Here is a 24,242-nt window from a genome sequence, read left to right as displayed (position 1 = left end):
TTGCTTTTTTACACGTCTCGTATTTTTGATTCAATGCCAGACCTTATGATTGCTGGACTTCTGTACTCTCATGAACATCGCTGAGCTCTGTCCAGGACGTGGTAATGATCTCTTCAGGCCTGGATTTTAAACTCTGCTTGGTGGGAGCAGAGCAGCACCAAGTGTAAGGCTGATGTTGCCCCACTGCCGAGAAAAAACGTGCTGGCAGTGCGCTCCACAGACCCCTGTGTGTGTTCCTGCTGCCCGTGGAGCAGGCGCTGTGCTGGCCCTGCGTGCGTGCCAGGGATCCTGCCCGTGGAGCAGGCGCTGTGCAGGCCCTGCGTGCGTGCCAGGGATCCTGCCCGTGGAGCAGGCGCTGTGCAGGCCCTGCATGCGTGCCAGGGATCCTGCCCGTGGAGCAGGCGCTGTGACTGGCCCTGTGAGCGTGCCAGGGCTCCTTTCGGGGATTTCCCGGCCTTGGGTGGATTATCCACACTCACACGCAGATCAACATTTGGCTGAAGGTGTGGGGGCACGACCTTGGCAGGTGTCTGGAGCTAGCTCTGTGCTCTCAGTGCTCTGCCCCGTGAGTCATGACTGGTGAGACTGGTGAGCTCTGTCCCTGCCCTCACCGCAGGGTGTTCACAACTCAGGGAGACCGCAGGCTCGGCTTGGCTTCCTGCACAGTGTGGGGCGACCCGAGGGTGCGCCCCTCCCCCCTGAGCGGGCCCTCATGGCCCTCACTGCTTCGTGTCCTGTGTGTGTGTGTGTGTGTGTGTGTGTGTGTGTGTGATTTAACGTTGCAGGCAGGTGAGGGAAATCTGAGTCTTTCACTCGATTGTGGCTCTGTCACAGTTTTTACATCGTTCAGCTGATCTTAATTCAGCACGGACATGATGGTCCTTCCTGGCGCGGTGCACCGCGTGTCCTGGGGTCTGGGTATGAACCTGGCTGCTGAGCGGGGTGGGAAGGGCTGCCTTCCGCCCGCCATCAGCACACAGGGCCCCTTCCTTGGCCTGGTAGCCGCAGACTTGACGTGAGTGAGACTGCTCAGCACGAGAACTGGCGGCTGTAATTCCAGTGTTTTCTTGTGTCAGATTCATATTTCTGTTTCACTTAGTGTCTTTTAGACCATCATACCTACTCACATCTTTTGCATTTTTAAAACTATTTTTTTTCTTTGAATAGAAAGCATGGCTTTTTCTGTCTCTCCCACCCCCTGCCCACTGTTGGCTTTTTCTAATAAAGAGATTGATAGCATTGATCAATCCTTGATGTGAGATTTAAAAGCCAAATGCTATTATTATTATAGAACAATTTATCCGCCAGAGTCATCATTAGTATGTTACCGTTTAAAACCATTTTCAACTCTTGGTACAAAGTATGTGTTCTTTAATATAAAAATGTACTAAGTGTTAAAGTGTTAGAACATGTCAGAAAGTGTAGGAGAACATTTTAAATTCCCTGTAGTCTCACATTTCGAGATGACTATTGTTAAGGATGTGATTGTTTTCCTGCTTTCCATTTTAGTGGAAGACTTACGACCCTGCGTTTTCCCATTTGGAAATCTGGTTCCGGTTCGTCTTTGTGGTGCTCACCTTCATTGTCACTGTAAGTACTGTTCACCTCATGGAATCCTAGCAAGGACAGAGTTAGTTTATAAATTCTGGTTGTCAGAGTGCGGGAGATTTATCTGAACTCTGAGACACTCCATCCAGTCGGCCGACCTGATGGTACAAAATATTGTGTATTCTGCCCGGGCGCCGCGCTGCAGGAACGCTGTGGTGTCATTCGTAAGGACTTCTGAATACTGCCATAGCAAATACAGGTGACTGACTAGCAAGTGAGCTGTCATGGGTGTTCAGTGACAAGTGTCATGTAACTTGGACGGAAGGAGTTCTGCCTTGTTTGACATTCTTTGAGTGCTGACTCAGCAGGTTCTTGGGTTTTTTACATTTGGAGAAGTGGACCAGACCTTTCAGTCTTTGGGCTTTTTTCAGGATAAGGGGATGGACGTGCAGGCTCGGGGCTCCTTTGGGATCCGAGGTGTCTGTCCACAAGGGCACCATGACTTTGAGGGGGCGATTACAGAAGCCAGTATCTGAAGCTGCTGTTATAAAATACAAGCAGCCCCATCAGTGCTCCTCCAGCGAGGGCGGGCATCTGAAAACTGAAGGAAGGAGAAGGGGGCCTGCAGAGCGGTGTCTTGCCCCCGTCAGCTGCCTGCCCCGTGCCAACGTCCAGGAGATGGTCTACTCTTGGCAGCAGTGGCTGCTCCAGCTGCCACCCAAGGGACTTGCTGCTTCGCAGACTGACCGCTTGCAGAAGGGCACAGGGGATGTGGAGGAACGTGCCAGGAGGTGGTGACCTGGGAGTGGCTGGAGGGCCGCACCCGGCCACAGAGCTCAGAGAGAGGGGGCTTGGCCAGGGCCTGCCCGCCCGGGAGCTCTCTGATGGAGGGAGGTTGGAAAGTGCCATCGACCCCGGATCAGAGAACCTCACTATTTCTTGGATTCCTGTTGCCTGCAGCTCTGCAGCCAGACTCTGGGGCCCAAAGAACTGGCCCCCGGGGCCCCGTGTTCTCAAACGAGAGAAACAGGCCTGATTCTGACAGACGGGGAGGTGGACCATCAACCCAGGATGTCCAAATTGCTTAGGAGATTACTGGCTTCTGTTAGATCACAGTAAAAACAAGAAACAACGCCAGGCCTAGAAATCCCAAACTGTGTGATGCTTTAAAGGCTGTAAAGAAGCCTCTCCCAGGAGCCGGGCCCCTTCAGGCATGTGTTTGAAAACAGGCACGCCGTCTGACGTGGCTGTAAGCCTCATTCTGGGGCTTTTCCTCCAGGCGCCCTGGTGTCCCCCAGAAGCCGCTCTTCCCTGTGAGTCGCACCTCGGGGGCATGTGGCCTGTGCCCTGGGCGGTCCCTCCTGATAGAAGCAGCCTGCCCAGGAGGAGGCCAGGCCAGAGTGGTCACGGCCGTGACCGTCCTCGTCTGACCCCTGTCCTGGGATAAAGGCCCGGTTGTCCCTGGCGGTCTCGGTTCAGCCCAGGGTTAATGCAGCAGGTCTGGGCTGGCTCCAGACCTTCGATGTGGGCCGACAGCCGTCAGGAGATGCCGCGTGGGGTGGCCGAGATGGTGACGGGGCCTGGTCTGGTTCGCAGTGCCTGTTCGCGCACTCTCTCCGCAAGTTCTCCATGCGAGACTGGGGCATCGAGCAGAAGTGGATGTCCATCCTCTTGCCTCTGCTGCTGCTCTACAACGGTAGGCCCTTCCTTCAGTGCGGCCCCCCTCCACGCCAAGAGCTGGAGGGCATCCCGGGGGCGATGGGGCCCTGAGCAGGGAACGGGCAGGAGCGCCTCCACGTGGCCAGAGGACGTGGCCCCAGGACTCGCAGGGGCGGGCACTCCCCCCCACCCCCCACTTGGAGGACTTGGCTGAGGGTGGGAGCCCAGCTGTCTGCCCCTGTCCCCTGCCCCAGAAAGCGTTTCCTTCCAGAGCTGCAGCTGGCGGGAGCAGACGGAGCTCTGCAGTCATCCCCAGAGCAATCTGTTCAGTGGCTTTTCAGTTTGCAAAACAAGACAGCCTTTAGTTCACTACCATCCCCCCAGGCTCTGACCGGGGAGAAAGCCGTCCTGAGCCCTGCCCTCCCGTGGCTTGGGCGCCCGCTGGTTCCGCCTTCATCAGGCCTGCCTGCTTCTTGCCTTCTAGACCCGTTCTTCCCCCTGTCCTTCCTGGTGAACAGCTGGTTCCCGGGGATGCTGGACGACCTGTTCCAGTCTGTGTTCCTGTGCGCCCTGCTGCTCTTCTGGCTGTGCGTGTACCATGGGATCCGGGTGCAGGTGAGCCCTCGGTGCTGACCTTTCCGCTCCAGACACTGGCGACGGTCCTGAGGTGGACTCGGCCTTGAGAACCTGTCGTCAGCTTCACAGTCCACAGAAGATGCGTGCCGTGTGGACATGATCTGAGTATCTATGATCCAGTGTGGTCTGTGAGGGGGTAATGGTTTGCAAGGATTACAAACTTCTCTATTTTTTACTTTTTTTTTTTTCAAAGGGAGAAAGAAAGTGTTTGACTTTCTATTTGCCTAAATTCTTCATTGTTGGACTACTGTGGTTGGCTTCCGTTACCCTAGGAATATGGCAGACGTGAGTAACTTTCTTCTGCGTGAAACCGCAGTCTTGGCGAGCATTGAACAAGGTGGGCAGACTCAGAGTTGACCGTGTTCTGTGAGCTCATCCAGAAGGGACTCTGTCACCCAGGGTTTCAAGGCTTGCTCGTGTGACTTGCGCTGAGGGTTCAGTTTTGCTTGAACAGTATGTAGAGGTATATATACATGATTCTTCTAGTCTCGGGAGGAAAAGGAAAAAGACCACGTCATTTCAGATATCTCTTTCCGAGAGGCAGAGGCTTCATTTGTAGGGATGATGCTCCATTTGGCTCCTGGCTTGCCACTGTCCCCAGATGTTTTGATTCTCTCCTTTGGTTTGTGTCTGTAAACCTTCCCGTCCTTACACCAGCTCCCAGAGTTGATCTTTAATATTTCTGTCTGTCAGTAAAAAGGCACTGCACAGAACAGCCTGATTCACCCAAACAGAATTTTCTGCAGAAACTCGTTCCATCTCAGGGATATGATTTTGGAAGCTGGCACATCTCATTTCTTGGCACAATAATGGCAGGACTTAGTTCATATCCACTTCTGTCCCCGCCCACCTGTCATCTCAGTGACCAGTGTCATTTTGAAATGAGTTTCGTGGAAGTTTATATTTACCTTTCTTGCTGTCTTTCCCTGGAGGAGGGCATGGCCACCCACCCCAGTATTCTTGCCTGGAAGATCCCACGGATAGAGGAGCCTGGCGGGCTGCGGTCCATGGGGTCTCAGAGAGTCGGACACAGGCCGAGCGGCTGTGCGCATTGCTGTCTTCGGATGCTCATCTGTGTGCTGGTGTTGTGCATGCCATAGACAGGGTGCCGTGAAAGTGAAGTCGCTCAGTCGTGTCCGACTCTTCACGACCCCATGGACTGCAGCCTACCAGGCTCCTCCATCCATGGGATTTTCCAAGCAAGAGTACTGGAGTGGGGTGCCATTGAAAATCAGTCTCAAAGTTGAAATAGGATAGAGATTCTCTTAATGAAAATTACTGTACTTTACAACACTGAGGACTGTGGGCCGTTGAGTCGTGTTATACTCCTGTTCAGTAGGTAATTCGAGATTTCTCATAAACCAAGGTTTACTTTTCAAAAATCTTTTATGGTTGGTCAGTGAATAGATTATATTAGTAAGTTTTTTAAAAAGCCAAGTGAGAGAAAGTATAAAATAAACTAGTTATTAATCTATGGCTTTTTTTTTTTTTTTGTAACATCGTATCTTTAGAGTCAATGAATTACATGATCCAATGTACCAGTATCGAGTTGACACAGGAAATTTTCAGGTAAGGATTGTTAGTGAAACCTGCAGATTTTTTTTTTAACTGCTGTTTTAAAAAATGACTCAATTTTTTAACTTAAATTGTGCTGTTGACACAAGCTGGCTAACTGGTTATTTGACAAGGGCCATAGAAAGGTCATGGGTGGAAAACTGGGGGAAATGTGTTTGAATAGTAGGAAAAAGAAACCCTGCGTTGTCACTCCCCGTCCTTGGTTTATGGTTGAAGCGCCAGGGCACAGAGGTTGTGCCGATTTCTAGGAACATTGTAGAACAGTTAAGGAAACATTTTGTTCACTTGGTTCTCTGAAGCGGAGTGGGACTGGCTTCGTGAGCCCGTGAGCCCTACAGCCCCAGGGCCTGGCCCTCCAGGTGATGCTGCGCTGTCTCAGTCCTGAAATTTTTCGCACTTTGGGAAGGTGGATTCCAGTGTCTTTATTTAACGCAAATGACAGCCAGCCCTGAGTGTGGCCTCCTCTCGAGGCCCGGGATATGTAGGTGCCTCATGGGCAGCCCATCCTGGTGCAGCTTCTGCAGTGTGGAGGTGCCTGGGGCTGAAGGGCACCCGGGCACCTGCTGGGTGGTCTGGGAGTCCTGTCCCCGGGCAGGGCGAGCCCCAGAGCTGAATCCTGACCCCAGGTGACCTTCCGGCATTTCCCCGTGCAGCTTTGCAGAGGGTGGTCAAGTCTGTGGTTCTTTGTGGAAACTGCTGTCTGAAAGGAGAGAAGTGTAGTGAATGATGATACCATGTCGAAAAGCGGTTGAGACAGACGTGTCACAGGGATTGGTGCCAGCGCTGATCCTTAACTGGACTCGGGCAGCGGAGTGCCCATAGCCTCTCCGCTCCACTGCTTGTGAGTCTGAGGAGTTCTGAAGTCGTCAGTGTGTGCCTTAGGAACAGCACATCATAACCTCTGCTCTCAAAGGATATGTGACCTTGTGAGGGAGAGAAGGCGTGGGAAATAGAGACCAGTGTTGCAGCGTGCAGGGGCCCACCAGGTGCGTCCTTGTGGACCGCAGGCCCCCGTTACCGGGGGGAGGTGGTGTCTTTATTTGTGTTTTGTCCTCTCTCTTTGTCCTTGAATTAGCCCTGGGATGCTATCGTAGGTTTGCAGGGCGGGGTGCCCCTGGAGCTGCAGAGGAGGGGGAGGTGTCCTGGGCCAGACTGGGGAGACACTGTCCCCGGGCTGTGATGGGGCGGGGCGGACCCTTGGGGAATCTGGACGCCCCAGGAAGGCTCTCAGCTGTGTCTCCTGAGCGGTGAGGCCTCGGGGCAGCCCCTCTGGGGTGGAGACACTAAGAAAGGGGGAGGAAGGAGCTGCTCTGACACCTTGTCAGATTCTCAGCCCTGGTGACAGATGACATTTGACACTGCTGGTCGAGTTTGTACCTTCCAGGCTACTCATTTGAAAAGACCCTGATGCCGGCAAAGATCAAAGGCGGCAGGAAAAGGGGACGACAGAGGATGAGGTGGTGGGATGGCATCACCAACTCAAAGGACATGAGTTTGAGTAAACTCCAGGAGTCGGTGATGGACAGGGAGGCCTGGTGTGCTGCAGTCCATGGGGTTGTAAAGAGTCGGACATGACTAAGCGACTGAACTGAACTGATGCTAATCTACAGTTAGGGAGTTTCTGTCTGGTACGGTCACTGCTCACTTCTCACAGGAGGACGTGGGGCAGGCAGTCCTGCCCAAGGTCACAATCCCGTCCTGCCCGAGGTCACAGGCCGGTCCTGTGCTCCGGCAAGGCTCCCCGGGCCCGCGGGTGAAGCCCACAGTCCTGGGCCACGGCCGCCGCTCCCTCCTCCCCCTTTGTCGTCTGTGCGATGGGCAGTGATGGGATCTTCCCTTGAGTCGTCGTGAGGATTGAGAGAGAGAAGGAGGGTGAAGCGCTGGGCCGGGCTCCGGCACGGCAGGGTCACCGCGGCTCTGGTCACTTGTCCCTGCCTCAGCCTGGCAGTTAGGGAGGCCAAGGGCTCGGAAGTCCTCACAGGAAGGACAGACTGAGCAGTCTAGTCCTGTTACTAAAGGAAACCCTTGAAATCACGGGCTTCTAGGGAGATAGCTGAAGGGGCCCAGGATGGAGGCCGTGAAATCCTTTTTGTTTACAGACAAGAAAACCGAGCCCAGGCCGAAGTCACAGCCTCCGAGGAGGCAGAGGAGACCCTGTGTCTGCTGACTGTGCGGGGCAGTCCTGGCTCTGAGAAGGAAGTGCCGGGGCGGGAGGAGGGGGTTGGGGGTGTCAGAAGCAGAGGCGGCTTCACTCTCGCGGAGGTTCTGCAGGAGGCGGGGCTCCACGCACCCAGCCCCGTGGGGCCTGGCCTTCGTCAGCCAGCTTTGTTGTCACAGCTCCCGAGCGTAGATGAGTCGTCCTGCGTTCCCTGCCTCAGGGCCGCAGAACCTAGAGTCTTCTAGATGGTCTGGTTCAGTCCCCTCGGTCCTCAGAAGAAAACCGAGGTCCAGAGAAGCTGAGATCTGGGCCGGACCCACGTCGCGATCTTCCCGAGCAGGGCAGGGAGCCAGGCCCTCACCCCGGGGAGGGGCAAGCGGGAGCCACCACGTTTTCTGAGCACCTAGTACGTTCCGGGCCCCAGGCCCAGAGCTGCCCATGCGCCAGGGAGGCGTTTGCTCGTCTGATGAGCGGGGACCGGGGTGCGCCCCTGGGTGAGCAGGCCGCCTGTGCCGCACGAGGAGAGTCCGCATGTCCTTGTGCCGCTCGCGGCAGTGACTCTCGACTCCGGGTCCTTTTAGAAAGGCCTGGCTTTCCCACTTGTGGCGTCCGAGGGCAAGACCGCCCTTGAGACCCCATGGGTGTTCAAGGGCCCGTCTTGTTTCCTGCCAGGGAATGAAGGTTTTCTTCATGGTGGTGGCCGCCGTGTACATCTTATACCTTTTGTTCTTGATCGTGCGGGCCTGCTCCGAGCTGGGTCACATGCCTTACATAGGTGAGTGAGTGCTGGTCGTCCACCCCTGGTGCAGGGCCGCCCGCCAGGTCGGGGAGGCGGGCACCTTCGGGCCGGGGGGAACCTCGGCAGGGCTGCCAGGGTGACTGGGCCACGTGGACAGTGCCTCAGACGAGGGCAGGAGGGAGCCCAGTGAGGGCGAAGGTCAGCTGGGGCCCCGGGGGGCCATGTGTGTGGCTGTTGGAGCTGCCTGGATCCTTCTGGAATCACACCTTCCGGGCGAGGCGGCAGGGGTGGGGGTTTCCTTCTTTTTGAATCGAGGCAAGTCACCTGATCTCATAGGGTCCTGCCCCCCAGTCTGTGACAACCAACTAGTAATGGCCACGGACTCACTGGGCGCCCTTCCAGACTCGGGGAGCTGGGACAGCGTGTCTTCCTGGGCGTCAGGTACTAACAGTGGAGTCCAGATGGGAGGGCGTTTTGTTCGGAGAGTTTGGCTTTCTTTTCATCTTTAAGATCTCTGGAGTGAGTGGATTTTAATTCCAGTGTGGTGATTTAAGAAGCGTGTGTGTATTTCTCTTTCAGATCTCAGGTTAAAATTCTTGACTGCGTTGACTTTTGTCGTGCTCGTCATCAGGTAAGAAGGAGACTTTATTGCTTGAAAGAAGCAAATGTGAGTTTTTGTTCTACGCTCCCGAGTATCTTTTGTCCCCTTCTATGGGGTTAGTTTTAGGGTGCTCCTCGCCAGGTGTCCGCAGGGTCAGAGGCCCCTCCCCCGCCAGGCAGGGCCCCGGGGAGACAGGATTGTGGAAGCAGCAGGCGCAGGAGAACATGGGTCAGAGGATTAGAAGGTCAGAGGATTAGGTGCTGTGCTTGGACGGGTCTGTGAGCAGGAGTTGTTTTTGTTTGCGTTCCTCCAGTCGGGGTCCCTGAACCTCACTTGAGGGAGGCGTGGAAGGCCGTGTCTTTGAATGAATCCCAGGTCCTTGCTCCCGAGATCGAAACCCTGAGAGAAGCGTAGTGTCTGCATTCCGCTCTCGGTTCTCGGTTGTGCAAGCGGCAGAGACGTGGGCGTCAGCCCCTTCCTCTGGTGGGGGCAACTTCGGGGCTCCTCGGGTCCGGCTCCCCACCGCTGCTCTGGGTCCCAGCCGTGTGGGGTGGGGGATCCTGGAGCCCTCTGGGTTCCTTCACCGCCCTCACCAAGCCATGTGAACTCAACCCACATTTCAAAACGAGCTGGGTTGTATTCCGCCTCTGCATTCACCTGAAGGTAGAGGTGCGTGTGTGGCTGTTGCTCGTCTCTCCTCAGCCCTCAGTGCGGCCTCACACCCAGCTCACCTCCTTCTGCACAAACTCCCCCCCACCCCCGCACATCGTCGCCCTCCGGCTGCCCCCGCCCACCGCTTGGGAGCCGTCTCCTTGGACCGACTCCCTGAAGCTCCTAGGCTTTGTGATCTTTCTTCATCTGACTTCCAAGGGGATCGGCCCAGTGGTGCAGCAGAGGTTTATGGAGCGCCTGCCCTGGTGAACAGGCAGGCAGGCTCCTTCCTTCCTGTTGCAGTGTTTATATTCCAGTGGAGGAAGGCGGTGATTTAAAAAAAACAATGAATAAAGAGCGGAAGTGCCGTAATCATTAAACAGAGGTGTGATGACAGCTGGGGGCTTGTGGCTGCTTTACCAGGGTGGGTGGGGGATCTGCCGCCTTTAGTCAGGGCCTGAAGCTCAGGCTTGGGGACAGCAGTGTGCGGGGTGGAGGATGGGAGGGCAAGGGTGGCCAGGAAGTCAGGTTGAGCCCGGGTTCCGTTCTCAGTGATGGGGGGTCTTCGCAGGGCGTTCGGCCGGGAGGGAAGAGACCTGGTTTACGTTGTATTCAGCAGTTGGTCTGGCCGGAGCAGAGGTTGGACCTCGGGGAGGGGAGGTGGGCTCTGGGTACCAGGACCCTGCTGTCACGCGTGTCAGTAGAGAGGCCGTGTGCGCATGTATGCACGTGCATGTGTGTGCACACGCAAGTCTCCATGCAGAAATAATCATGACTAGAGTAAGCGAAAGTAGCAAGTTTATTGACATATGAAGCTAGTGCCGTTTCTTGGTACGTTTTTACATACTGTCCCTCCCTCCCTCCCTTCTTTTTCAGCATCGTCATCCTTTATTTAAGGTTCGGAGCACAAGTGTTACAGGACAATTTCGTAGCTGAACTGTCGACTCACTACCAGAATTATATCCTTTTCTGGGAAGATGTCAGGCACACAGCCTAGTGGAGTGGGTAGCATTTCAGGCCTCTGAGCGTCTGGAAGAGGCAAGTTACCTGTACAGCATACCCTGGGGGCTCCACGCCTGTCCCCCCGAGTGAGAGGCCCCAAGGCGGCTGCGGGGCTCAGCCGTCCCCGGGAGTCGCTCGCCAGATGGGTCAAGCCCAGGGACCCCCGCACCTGCCGCGGCTGTCCCCTTTGTGGGGCGGGGACTGGAGTGGGGCAAGTCACCATCGGAGCCTCCCTTGGGTCAGGCTGGAGCTGCCCGCCTCCCCCTGCCGAGCACTGACTCGGGTGTCCTCTCTCCCAGAGGGTTCCCTTAGCACCTCCCAGGTGTGTCCAGCTGTGGGGGACACCAGTGTCTCAGGGCAGGGCTTCTGTGATCCCGGAGGCCCCGTTGCTCGGCAGTAACCACCCCCCTTTCAGATGCATGACCAGGTCAGCTGTGCGCTACCCTCTCTGCTCTCAGTGGTGGCATTCATCAGGGGACACTTTGGGGTTCACCCTGGATGTCTTGGGTTCTTTCTGTGGGGCCTCTTACTTACATCCTTGGAGTCAATGCATGATTGTTCATAATTCGGTAACTGAATTTCACACTAAGCTTTTATCAGATTCTCTAAAGGGTCTGTAATTCAGAAAAGACTAAGAAGCACCAGTTGGGGAGTCTTGTTTCCAGGTCTTCATTTCACCGTTGACTCACCCATACCTGTGTGGCCTTCCCACTCTTTGTGTGTGACTTGATGGTAGCAGGTCCTGCCGTGGATAGGAGGGGGCACAGCTCACCTGGGGGTTCCAGGTGCCCCGGGAAGGTTACCGTGACCTCTGGCTGGACCTGCCCTGTGGCACCCTGAGGTCTGGGCATGGACCCCCGAGGGCCTAGCTGGTTGGGGGCGGGGCCGGCTAACAGCAAAGAGACCGTGTCCGGGCCTGCTGCTTCCCTTGACCGCTGTCACCAGCTGAATTCTTGTCTTTCTACGGTTTGTTGAACTTTTACCTCTACACTTTGGCCTTTGTGTACTCGCCCTCGAAGAATGCCCTGTATGGTAAGCTGCCCCCTGACCCCCTGCCCACCTCCCCTTGGCAGGGGCACCGTGACTGCAGAACCTGCTCTGGAGCAGGGAGACCAGGTGGGCACTCACAGTGAGCCCCGAGCTGCAGGTGGAGCCCGGCAAGTTCTGTGTCATTACAGCCCCTCATGCAAGAACCGAGCATGTCGGTGGGCCCCGACACGAGCATCATGACGCTCCCCCCGCCCGGTGCCCTGAAATGATCTGTAGAACATGAGCACCCCGACCATCAAAAGAAAGCCCTATGTACCCCCAGCCCACCTCCCCAAGGACCAAACCAAAAAGCAAACCCAGCAGCCCTCCCGCCCCCGGATGAGAAGGGGGCAAGCTCTCTGGAACCCGGGCAGCACTTGGTGCGCCCCGGCTACAGGCTGTCCGTGGAGGAGTTCCCAGTACGTGCCCAAGGCCCTGGCGGCATGCGGTACTCCCATCCGCGGTGACAGATTGGGACCAGGGGCTAGCTCAGGCCCTGGGTAGGAGGGTGGCCTGGCTCTCATGAGGACCTGGGGGATTCCAGGGTGTGGGGCAGCTGGCTCGCAGTCTCCTCCAGGGGGCTCAGCCCCCCCCAGGCTCCCACCAAGCCTCCCCACACTGTCCTGGCCTGTAGGTGAGCACACACCCGCCAGGACTCAGAACCACCTGTCCGGCTGACAACGGCCGTAACCGGTGGAGGCAGGGACAGGAATCCAGCTCTCTCCGACCCTCATCCTCTTCCTAGGACAGCGCCTGGCCTCTCCGGGCTAATGACAGGACAATGCTTGTTGGTTTTCAGAGTCGCAGCTGAAGGACAACCCCGCCTTCTCCATGCTCAACGACTCGGACGACGACGTGATCTACGGGTAAGTCCCGTCTCTGCTAAAGGCTCTCTGTTCCGCGGAAAGCCCTCAGCCTGCCTCTGCGCGTTCACCGAGGAGGCTGGCGAGCCTTCTGAGGCGCTGTTCACGGTATCGGCCCTTTCGGTCCACCCAGGCGTGTCTGCGACCCCTGGCTCAGGAGGGGCCGCGTGCCTTCCTGCTGGGCATCTGCACGCGTGGTTCTGGGCGGCAGGCCCTGGCGGTCGAGGGGCTGGAGGAGGGGGAGGCGGCGAGAGGAATGGGGCGAGCCAGCAGGGGCCAGGCTCTCAGGATGGCGCCGTGGCGTGGAGAGGAGAAGTCCGCGCTGTCGGAGCCCAGGGTATCAGAGGTCTCTTCCGTGACAGGAGTGACTATGAAGAGATGCCCCTGCAGAACGGCCAGGCCATCCGGGCCCAGTACAAGGAGGGCTCCGAGAGCGACTGAGGCCTGGCCGCCTGCCCCTGCGAGCGCGCCCCCGCCTGCCTTCCCCGGACCCGGACCCGTCTGACGCGCAGACACACCCTGGTCCTCATTCGTTTACACATGTTTGAAAGGAAAACCAAAACTGAAGGCTAATTTAAATGTTGGGCCTAAATTTACCGTCACACTGACGGCATTTATTTGGGAAGAGAGGCCCTGACAAAAAGTTTTAGCCAAATCATTTTTTCAGAGATTCCAGATGATGAGAGACAAACTATTTTCAATGGTAAGAAAGAAATCATTCCTGTTCTTAGTAGAGAGAATTACGTGCTTTAAAAAAAAAGTTTGCTGATTTTGAGTTCCCGGAAAGCCTTTGTGAATGTGGCCCGCAGCATGGTGGTGTTCCCTCCTTGCTTCCTTTCTCCCCTGCCCCGTGGCACCAGTTGTCGACCCTTCACAGGGAAGCCCATTTCTGAGGCTGCCCCAGAAGGGCGGTCCTTCCCCGCTGAGCAGCCGGGGCTCCAGATGACCACGCATCTCCACTTCGGGTCACCGGGGTCAGTTGCTATGAGACGTCTACGCAAGGGCTGTTGAGGGGGAGAGGGAGGCTGGGTCTTCAAGGTGAAGACCGCCACCAAAGCAGAGCCAGGGTCTCGGGAGTTCTGAGGAGGGTTCGACAGGGTTCCTTAAGGATTGACAGGTCGTCAGCTCCAGTTGACAGGGAAGGGTCTAACTGTCACGAGTCTTCTAGAGGCCTGTGAGCCTTACGTCATGAATATGGATGAGGCCCCTGTGGTTGGGGTGGGGAGGAGGGTACCCATGAAATTCCAGTGAGCAGTAGCAGCTCTGTTAAGGACGATACTCCTGTAAAGATTTTTTTTTTTTTTTTTTTTTTTTCAATAAAAGCTAAACAAGTGACTGGTAACAATACTACAGATTCGTTATTGCCAAAAAGCTCTTCAGCTTCACATTTGGAAACTAGGTGCAAGAAGGTAACACATTTTTAGATGGTTTATGGAAGAACATCTTTGGGGAGAAGGTAACTTGTGGGGAATCATTCCTGCCTCGTGAGCTTCACACGGTCGTCAGGTAAATGGGTGAACTGCTCTGCATAAGTGCCATCTGGAGCTGCTGAACCCAGGAGAAGGCCCTGGAGACCCCCAGCTCCTTTCTGTCAAGGCCAAGTGTGGGAGGTGGAGCTGTCTCCTTTGCCTTTCCTCTGGCGTGCACACTCATCTCTTGAACGGTTCACCTGTGAGCACTGCAGACATCCTGAGGCGTGCCATCTGGGCAAACACAACAGGTAGGGACGTGATTGTTCCACCCTGCAAACAGCGCCTCCCCTTTCTCCATCTATGCATCGACTCTCCAGCTACCACGCAGAGCTCAAAGGCACATTCCTCTTCAGGTAGTGCTGGGGCCTTAGAGAGCTTCCTGAAAGACTATTTATTATGACTTCGTACTTTTCTTCTTAATTTAACGTACCTTTAATATGGATTCCATTTATATTTGTTTTTAAAACCCTGTAAATAAGAAAGTTTGAATTCAAACAGTTGTGTTGTTGCAAGGGTAGTTCAAGTTTACTGGTTTTTACATCTGCAATGATGTGATTCCTTTTTTTTGATTCTGTATATTCAGAGGTATTGAAAACATTTTCTGTTACCAAATTTACTTCTATTAAGACTCATATAAGTAATTTTATGTCAACTGATGAAAAGTTACTTGTGCTGATTAATGTATTCTAGTATGTTACAGTTTACAAGTTTTAATCGTTATAACTGTCCATAATTTGGAACGCTTTTACCAGTAATTGTAAAGTATCTGAGGCATTTAGCTGTACACATTTAGGCATTTTTTACAACTTATCCTTGTCCTGTAGTGTAACTGTTAACTGATGATTGATCTTCGTACGTTGATTCTTGATAGCATCAGGTCAGTGAAATGAAAAATAAGGGAGTATTTATTAACTTTCTGTAACTAGATTGGAAACAAGGAAGTTATAAAAGAAAGTACTTTAGGGGGAAATGGTTCTTAATAATCATGCATTTTCAATTTATCTTCTCTGGTGTATCATATATGTCAACATATTACATCTTCCATGTAAAAATGTGCTTAAAGTATATAGCATTTAGCATGTGCCATAGGTACTAGGTTATAACACTAAAGTCTACCAGCAACCTTAGATGGTAGCAGGAAAATTATTATTTTTTTGGTCTTGGAGGGTTATAAGAGTTCTATAAACTAAACTTAAAAATCCAAAGGGCTGACTTTAGTTCTTCCATGGTAACGGCGTGAATAACATCATCTTGGGGATAATTTTTTATACTGGTCTAGTCTGGGGAACCTGGAAGATGACCACAGGCCTTTCAGTTTCCCTAGAGAGAGCTTCATTATCCATGAGGATAAAGGTCCGCTTGATTTATTATTAAATCATTAAAGCAGCGCAGTGATGCAGTTTTCTCTCTTAAGCCCCATTTGAAAGGCTAAAGAAGGGGATATATAAAATAGATTCAAGGTTTGTAATATTGTTCCTGTACATAATTACAGATTGCAGTAAAAGTTCAGATTCAGTATGTAAAGCCAGCTTGCTAAATGGGCAGGTTACAGGACAAACGTCATCAGCCTCAAGTACTCTTGTGAACTGTTTACTCAAGGTAAAGTTAATGTTCAGTATGTTGTGACGTGGTCAGTAGCTTATTTCCTGGAATCCTCTTCACAGGGCAAAACACTGAAGCTTAGAGAAGGGGTGATGAAAAGGGACATCTCGTTGAGGACTGGATGTAGGACACAAGAATGTAACACCAGACTATGAAACACAGAAGGATTTTCTGCTACTGAAAACTGCCTTTTTACAAAAGGACTGTAAATGTTTGTAAAGTAAAACAACTCTAAATCTTAGGCTCAATGGAAAAGCTAGAGCTGAATATTAGACCTTGGAAGTGCGTCAGCGAGCACACTACCCCGGGTCACAGAATGATCACTGTAATCAGAAGTCAATAAACGTTTATTTACGGCAGATTCACACTGTGGGAGTGGCTTCATTGAGATTGCGTTTCTCTACTCTGGTTTTTCTTCAAGTCATGTGAATCTTTAGCTTTTTACTACCATTCTGGTGGATGTTACTACACTGTTAATATTTGATCCTGTTTATGTACAGTGGCTTCCTCTTTGCGTGTGGCGTTAAGGTGACCATTTAGGCACTTTAGAGACGAGAGCAGGGCTTTTTCCAGTTCAGCAAGTGATGCAGAGGTGTGTCTGTTGTCGTGTAAACGTGGTCCTGGAGGAGCCCTGAAGGCCAGGTAAGACCAGGGTTTGGGCCCCCCTCCTCACTTAACTTGGCTATAACTTTAAATCAGATAACCTCCCAACACCTTTTCTGACTCCTTAACGGGCTAATTATTGTGGACACAAAATGAGCCACTGTGAAAACAGTGCGTAAGCTAACTAAACACTAACAAACTAAAACACGTTTGTTGTGATTGCTACTGAACAACTGATGAGTACAAGCTGCTGTGTTGCGGGTCAGGTTTGGGCCACGAGTGTGGCTTCCAGTCCTTTGGCTAAAAGAACGTCCAGCTTGCCCACTTCCTGCCCCTGAAGCTCCAGAAGAGGAAGGACTTGAGAGTGAAGAGTGATTGATGCTCGGGGCAGAAATCCAGCCAGGACACAGCAGAGCAGTCAAGAGCCCCCAGCCCCTGGGTGGTCAATGAGCATGTTCACTGTACTGGAGAGAACCGAAGCAGAACTGCAACCTTTCCTGCTTTTTACAGTTTTACAAATTCTAGCCAGTAACTAAATATGGTGAATTTACCTGTGATACTATTTAGACAATGAAGAAAACACACACTTTAAATTGGAATAATTTATTATTCTAACAAAAAGTACAAAGTATGGAAAATTAGTGTATTTGATTCATTTCAGAGAGTAGAGAAAGTTTCACACTAGCAGATTTCGGCTTTTAGCACCTTTGAGAAGAAACATTCAGAGTTAAGACAAGCGGCAGGACAGGCTCCTGCCTACCTGCGGTGACGACGCCTCTGACTTGGTGTGCAGGTCACAGAGAGCAGTGTGGTTATTTGGTTTTTTTTCTCTACATGTTGAGAGTGCCACAGAAACACACTTCGGATGAGAAAGGAGATCGCTGAATAGCTTGCTGGTGGTTAGAAGATGGAGAGAAGGGATGCGGTGGAAGGAGAGAGGGCGGGGTGGGGCGGGCTGTCAGATGGACAGTCCAAAGGCGCTGACAATGCAGTACATGGTCTTGTTCTCCCATCGCACAGTGCAGCTCCCTGCAGGGGGAAGGAGGCGTGTCACCCTGAAAACCGGAAGAGCCGGGCCTTCCGAGTTCTCAGGATCAGGCCAAACGCTCAGTACTCAACTCTCTGTAGCCAACAAAGAAGGTCGGCCCGTCTCTCTTCTATAAAACGTTTTAAAAGGTGACTAATAAATAATGCATTCAAAGACATGAAACAACCAGCACACATTTCCTAAAACACGGCTCTGAATAGTCTAGATCTCAGCAGGGTCCCTCAGGGACGTGCCGGGGACAAGCCTTCCCGGGGAAGGAAAACCTACCGTCGGTGGAGCTGTCCCAGAAGCAGGAGCTTGCCGTGTGCAGGCCTGCTCCATTCTTCTGCATGATCACACAGGTCACTAAAGAAAAACAAACTTTCATTAGAGGAATCTACTTGACAACACATTCCTCTCTGTCCTCATACGTGTATTAGATCACATGGCTGACGTTCAAAATGAAAATGATTGTAGGGGTAGAGTGCCTGGTCCTAGGAAGCTGACACCTCACCATGCGCTTACTCTAAAAGCAGCGGATCTGAAATGCTGTGATGTCCTGGGACGTGGTCCGCAGTTGTTCCCACAGCCACGCGGCCCGGGATGTGCACAGGCCGGTGACATGCTCCTCCGGGAACCGCCCCTACTGTCTCCTCTCACAGACTCCCTCTCAGCGGTACTTAAAGAACCACCACCACCATCCACCAGAAGCAAAGGTGCCTTACCGATGTACTTAAATGGTTTCCCCAGCTTGGTGAGTTGGCTTAAGGTCTGTTCCACTACGTTTGTGGTCCACTGATTGACTTTGCTGTGCTGATAGGCGTTGCCACCGATGGCACTTTCTATGGCCTGGAAGACAGAGCACAGCCGGTCACTGTTGGCACAGCACCCCTTCGGGCCACTCCTGAGGCCAGCACAGTGAGCACTGCGCCCTACGAACTGCCGAGTTACACTTTGCATAAAGTGAGAGCAAGCTTGTTGGGAACCCTGAGGACTCCTTTGCAGACATACCTTTTAGCAGTATTATATTCCATTTGAATGCTTTATCTTTCACTTTGATTATCATTTTTAAATTTTTGGCTGCACTGGGTCTTAGTTGCAGCACTTGGGATCTTTGTTGCAGTGTGTGGGTCTAGTTACTCCATGGCACACAGGATCTTAGTTCCCCAACCAGGGATCGAACCCGTGTCCCTGGCATTGGAAGGCATATTCTTAATCACTGGGCTATCAAGAGGTCCCTTTTGAATATTTTAACATTTTTATTTATTTATATTTGGCTGTCCTGGGTCTTCGCTGCTGCATGGGCTTTTTCTCTAGCTGGGATGAGAGGGGGTACTCTCTAGTTTCGGTGCTTGGACTTTCATTGCTTCTCTTCTTGTGGCATGTGGGCTCGGTTGTTGTGGCTCCCGGGCACTAGAGCAAAGGCTCAACAGCTGTGGCACCTGGGCACGGCTGCTCCTTGGCATATGAGATCGTCCCAGATCAGGGATGGAACCCATCTCCTGAACTTGCAGGCCGACTCTTTTATCACTGAGCCATCAGGAAAGCCCTCTTTATTCTTTTTTTAAAATACGTAATTATATAGCATCTGTCAAATTTTTTAAACATTTTGACTGAATTTAATGTTTGCTGTTGTGATTAATTATCTAGAGATAAGCAATGCATTTTCTTCCCACTGAGGCTAGAAAATACTTCCCTTTGCCCATTGCTTTCTTAAAAGTACAGTAGATAGAGGAATCTTTGTGGGCTGTATAATCAACAATGTACAAACCTATCCAGATGATCATGTATTTACAAATGCTTCCTTTATTCAGCATTTTCTGGTAATGTCATCCACAGAAGTATGTTTTTCAGAAAACTAAAGAACTGCTCTATTTCAAAACCTTATTTAAGTTTGTGACGCATTTTTTTTTATGAAATTCCTTGTCTTCTCTTCTCTGCTGTATTCTGGGACGGTTCACGCTGTGTGCTTCAGGGGTTATTCAGGAATACACATGATCCCTGGCCTCACCTCTTGGTGAAGTTGGTAGTGAGGATATTCCTATTCCATGATTTTCTGGGCCTTTTATGCTGATGCCTGTCCTGGTTTCAGGGGACAAAGGTATTAATAGGTCTGGGCTCAGCTTTGTCAAATGGGGCTTCCCACATGGCTCGGTGGTAAAGAATCCACTTGCCAATGCAGGAGGTACAGGAGACTTAGGTTCGGAGGAGGAAATAGCGACCCACTCCAGTATTCTTGCTGGGATAATCCCATGGACAGAGGAACCTGGCAGGCTAGTCCGTGGGGTCACAATGAGCTGGACACGGCTGAGCGAGCAGCTCTGTCAAAGTGGGGGCTGTGCTCAAGCTAAACCACTAACTCTGGCCGTTCTCTCCACACTCACTTTGGAATTCACTGCTTTTCAGGGAGGGAGGAAAACCTTCCTCTAATTTTGGACCCATCCAAGTTTACTACTATGCAGTACTTAATAATAGCTTGAGTACAGAATTAACCTACTGCCCAGGGGCAGAAAAAGCTGCTCAAGTGAGAGATCGGGTGATAAAGTGAAAGGAACACCGACTGCAATGTTACTTGCGCTTCCAGGGAGACTGGGAAGCTCTGGCTGCAGTAGTAGCAAACTTGCTGCCTGGCAACCAAGTCAAAGACTGTGCAGAAAACAGGTGAGACCCAAGGAGACTTCCTAACAAACCAACTCCACTTCTCACAGTTCTAGTGAAATTCACCCATCTTTCTGCTCCCCACTGTGTTCCTAAGAAACACTGTATTTTGAAAAACAGTGAAAAGCAGAGTGTTATAGATCCTGCAAAGCAACTAGAAAATGATGCCTCATGTGCAATACTATATATGGCAGAACAAGATCACTTCACTTTTTTTTTTAATCACTTTGCTTTTTGATGTTCACAAAAATAGGTTGTAGTTCTTTAATCACTCTGGCATTTGTCAATAATTTGCATTAACAACAGTTTGCATTAAAGTCAACTCCAAATCATATAGAAAACTTCAAATGGTATTGTTCAACTGAGATCATCTAATGACAGTCTTTGAGCCACTGGCTTCACTATGTGCTCAACATACAGGGGTCTGGGGAAACAACCGAACAGGAAAACCGTTTCTGGCCTCGTTCCTGCCCCAGGCGCTCTCCCCAGCGCCCCGCACTAGTCCAGACACCCCCACCTCCCTACAAGTCCCTCAGACACACCAGGACGTTCCTTACCACAGGGTCCTTGCACTTGTTCAGTCTGGAATATCTGTTCCCCTCTTTTCGCTAAGTTAACCCTACTCATGGGGCTTCCCCGGTAGCTCAGCTGGTAAAGAATCCGCCTGCAATGCAGGAGACCCTGGTTTGATTCCTGGGTCGGGAAGATCCCCTGGAGAACGGATAGGCTACCTCCTCCAGTATTCTTGGGCTTCCCTGGTAGCTCAGTCGGTAAAGAATCTGCCTGCAATTTGAAAGATCTGGGTTTGATCCCTGGATTAGGAAGATCCCCTGAAGGAGGGCATGGCAATCCACTCCAGTATTCTTGCCTGGAGAATCCCCATGGACAGAAAAGCCTGGTGGGCTACAGTCCATGGGGTCACAAAGGGTCAGACACAACTGAGCAACTAAGCACAACACAGCACAGGAACCCTACTCGTCTATTTTCTCCAGACCCCAGCCCTGAGCTCACTAGATGGGTAATCCCTCACAGTACCACACGAGGAATGCAGTGTGATTATCCGATAAATGTCTGCCCTCCCCACCCCAATTTTGTAAACTCTCTAGGCGTCAGTCCCCTGCATGCACCTTTGACATGTATTTTTGAATGAATGAGCAAATAGCCTTTTTGACTCCCATTCTTATCATCTAAAGGGGGTACCATGGTCAATAAAGTGGATGGTTTAGGAATGTAAAAAAAAAAAAAAAAAAAAAGCCCCAAGTGCAGCACCAGGTCTTGAGTGACTAGAAGTTGTTCAATTTTTTACTATTCACTCTTCATTAAACATTAGAAATGTTTATTTGTATATCATGAGTCTTTTATGCTAAAAGGTTATAGAACCAAGCCTTAGTGACAATAATAACGCCAGTATATAAAATTTCCTGTCTCATTCAAAATATATAATTTACATAATATGGAAGTAATTCTTATCTAGATATTCACTGAAGTAACAACTGTTATTTGAAATGCCAAAACACACAGGCTCAGCTGAAACAATTCCAAGATAGTACTTAAAACACACTATTTTCACTTACATAAGCCATTAATCAAACATTCAAAAAGGAAGCACTTCTCCTCTTACCTCTTTTACGATGTTGCTCACTTCATCAACAACAAAAGCAGTCTGTCAGGGAAAAAAATTAGTTAAGCCCGATTGATTTAAAAGATCCTTTCCCACTGCACTGATTAATGCAAATTTAGGTAATGAATATAATTTAGAAATGAAGACCTTAAAAATAATCTAACCAGGCTGTTCATTTTACTGAGGAAAACATTAAGTAGCTCTGAGGACCACAGAGCTAGTGAGAGGCAGGAGACTTAGAGTACATGTATAGTTTTAAGGTTTTTTGGTTTTTTTAAATCATGCCATGACCCATAAGACTAAGTTCACTTTAGATCTCAACCTGTCCGTCCATTTCAGCTGGCTTCGAGGTTCATTAACAAATACGGAAGTTCAATGAGTTACTTGACTTTTGTATGAATTAACTCTTTTCCTAATGTAAACTAATCAGGAGGTTTGAAACTTAAGACATTTCGGATTTTGAAACCACTCTTAGTGGTAAAATTTACAATGACTTTCCTATTTCCGGCTAATATTTTCTTTCTCAACTCTGTCCGGCTTCAGGACTATAGTCCACTGAAGGCACGGTGGTTCTCAGCCAGCATGTCAAGATGAGCTGGGAGGCGGGCTGCCAGCAGCTGCCTAGTGCCAGGAGCTTTAGTGGTTTTCTTTCTTTTTACATGCGGTGCATCTGAATGGTTACAAGGTTCCCAGAGTCCAGGAACCTCATTTCCTGAGCTCTATAAGCGCTTTCCAGGGGCAGCCCCGGCCCTCAGCCCCAGTGCATCCTGGTGGGACAAAGGCAGAGAGTTGGGCAGGGAGTGTTCTTCCCGCTGGGCTGCTGACCACTGAAGCCCAGTTGCAGCGATGCCCCTTCCTCCCCAGGAGAGTCAGGAGCTGACTGCCTGAAGCCCCTCACCCACTGTACTCAGAAGTCATGCTTGGAGACAAAACCAGCTCACCAAGTTAATGAAAATCTGTAGTATCTTAAATTACTTCTCCAAGGTTAAAAGATCCTTCCAAGAGGCCTCAGTGGTTCTAACCCATACAGAAAGTTCCTGTGTAAGTTTCCATGTGGTTAAAATAAGAGAAAGGGTGAGGGGCATTTCAGTGGACTTTTAGTGGAAAGTACAGCAGTTGTACAGAATCCACTGGGCAGTTTCAGCTTCTGCAGGAAAGATGAACAGAGAAGAGTTCCAAAGATGCAGATGTCTACATGAAGTTAGCAGACGTGGGGGTCAGTAGGGCTGTTACTGACCTACTGGCTGTGTAGGTCAGGAAACACGGAAGGCAGGCCTACTAGAGAGAAGACAGTCATGGTCTCAGCCTCCAGGGCTTTATCTTATGTAAAACACACACCATTCTGTTCAGCCCCTTCATTTCTCAGATACGCAGTTGAGATCTGGAATAAGGAAGTCCCTGAGCCACCTCCTTGGTGACAGCCAGAATGAGAAGGCAGAGTATTAAAAACTCCGGTTTGAAGGACTTCCTCTATATTTACTTTTTCAAAGTTACTCAATAATTCCTGTAATACAAGCCATTCTCCAATGGCTGCACAGTTGACAGGGAAAAGCTTTTCCTTGGCTACCCGCTCCTGAACTGTGGCTTCTCCCTAACCATTCCCTAGGTTGCTACCACCCTTCGGACACTGATGGGACACTACCATGGAAGGAAGGAAGGCTGCATAATACACAGGGCTCCATTCATGTGTACTTCAACCAGAACTCTTTAGCGAGAAGACAAGGGGCAACCATTCTGTGAGAGCAGCAGCCATCAGCTATCATTCCCTGAATGCTCCTCAGCTGGAAGGAAAGCCAGGACACAGCACACGTTGTTACAATGAATACCTTCTGCCTGGCAAATAACTGTATGCTTTACCCGACTTCTTTAATGGGGCAATGACCTCCCGCCCCACCACCCCACCAAAATCGGAGCTATCGGACTGTCTTCTCAAATGAAATGTGAGTGACGGTGGCCACGGTGGGCCTGCGCACAGCGTGGAGAGTAGGAGAGGAACCCAAGACAAAAAGGCAGGGTCTCCTCGCGGGCGCGTCTGCCTGCTGCCCGCGGCCAGAGCAGCAAGTCCATGACTCGGGGCCCCTTGGGGAGCTGTAACTGGGGGTGCGGGTCAGGTGTGCATGTCACTCTGGAGACTCGCAAACATCAGCCGGCAGACACACACGCGGCCTTCAGCCTCCCCCATCCGCCTGGGCAGGGGTCTGCGCTCAGAGTAAAGGGCGCGAGTGACGGCCGGGGTCGGGGGATGCAGGGGGCCGCGAGACGCAGGGGGTCCGGGGACGCAGGGGGCCAGGGGCGCGGAGGGCAGAGGGCGCAGGGGGTCGGGGGCGCGGAGGGCCGGGGCGCGGGGGGCCGGGGGCGCAGGGGGTCGGGGGCGCGGCAGAGGCGATCCCCGGGGGATGTTGCACCGCCGGAGGAAGGCGTCCGGGCCTGAGGAGCCAGCTCCCGGAGGAACCACGGGAGCCGCGCCCCCTCCGCGCCCCCGGCCCCCAGGGCAGGGCGAAGACGCCCGGAGTCCGCGAAGCGCTCGGCAGGGCGCCGGGAACGGCCACCGCCCAGGCCCAGAGGCAGCCCGGGTGCCCGCACACGGCCCTGGCTGCTGCCGCCCGCCCGCCCTCCCGCCCGCACCCCCGCACCCCGCACCACGGCCGCCACCCGTCCTGTAGCCCACCGGGCGTTACCTCCTCGGCGGCCTGGTAGTCTTCCATCTTGCCGCCCGCGCGTCGCCGCCGCCTCCCCAAGTGGAGCGCACTGCGCAGGCGCGCTCAGACCCCGCCCCCGCGCTCAGACCGCGCCCCCTC

At 52.1% G+C, this 24,242-nt stretch overlaps 2 protein-coding genes across 5 annotated transcripts in view; one reads left to right on the top strand and one right to left on the bottom strand.

Moving 5' to 3' along the window:
- The window catches only part of TMEM181 (transmembrane protein 181), a 63,484-nt gene extending 47,590 nt beyond the window's left edge, over positions 1 to 15,894 (top strand). For all 4 annotated transcript variants that reach the window (XM_025294332.3, XM_044924037.2, XM_044924038.2 and 1 more), the window contains exons 7-17: positions 1,510 to 1,590; positions 3,145 to 3,244; positions 3,692 to 3,822; positions 4,037 to 4,128; positions 5,355 to 5,412; positions 8,249 to 8,351; positions 8,895 to 8,946; positions 10,444 to 10,526; positions 11,512 to 11,601; positions 12,398 to 12,464; positions 12,824 to 15,894. In XM_025294332.3, coding sequence (XP_025150117.1) covers positions 1,510 to 1,590; positions 3,145 to 3,244; positions 3,692 to 3,822; positions 4,037 to 4,128; positions 5,355 to 5,412; positions 8,249 to 8,351; positions 8,895 to 8,946; positions 10,444 to 10,526; positions 11,512 to 11,601; positions 12,398 to 12,464; positions 12,824 to 12,902 — 936 coding nt within the window. In that variant the 3' untranslated portion in view covers positions 12,903 to 15,894. The remainder of the gene's footprint in view (positions 1 to 1,509; positions 1,591 to 3,144; positions 3,245 to 3,691; positions 3,823 to 4,036; positions 4,129 to 5,354; positions 5,413 to 8,248; positions 8,352 to 8,894; positions 8,947 to 10,443; positions 10,527 to 11,511; positions 11,602 to 12,397; positions 12,465 to 12,823) is intronic.
- An 831-nt stretch (positions 15,895 to 16,725) lies between these two features.
- DYNLT1 (dynein light chain Tctex-type 1) lies at positions 16,726 to 24,242 on the bottom strand. Its single transcript, XM_006051268.3, has 5 exons — positions 24,123 to 24,242; positions 21,445 to 21,486; positions 17,891 to 18,014; positions 17,454 to 17,531; positions 16,726 to 17,167 (listed from the first exon to the last, which is right to left on the bottom strand). Exons 1-5 carry the CDS (start codon positions 24,147 to 24,149, stop codon positions 17,097 to 17,099), a joined length of 342 nt encoding a protein of 113 aa, XP_006051330.1. The 5' UTR covers positions 24,150 to 24,242; the 3' UTR covers positions 16,726 to 17,096.

Source organism: Bubalus bubalis, chromosome 10 (assembly GCF_019923935.1).
Source record: "Bubalus bubalis isolate 160015118507 breed Murrah chromosome 10, NDDB_SH_1, whole genome shotgun sequence".
NCBI classification, from domain to species: domain Eukaryota; kingdom Metazoa; phylum Chordata; class Mammalia; order Artiodactyla; family Bovidae; genus Bubalus; species Bubalus bubalis.
Note: the sequence above shows the minus strand (reverse complement) of the source record. Positions and strands in the feature narration are given on the sequence as shown.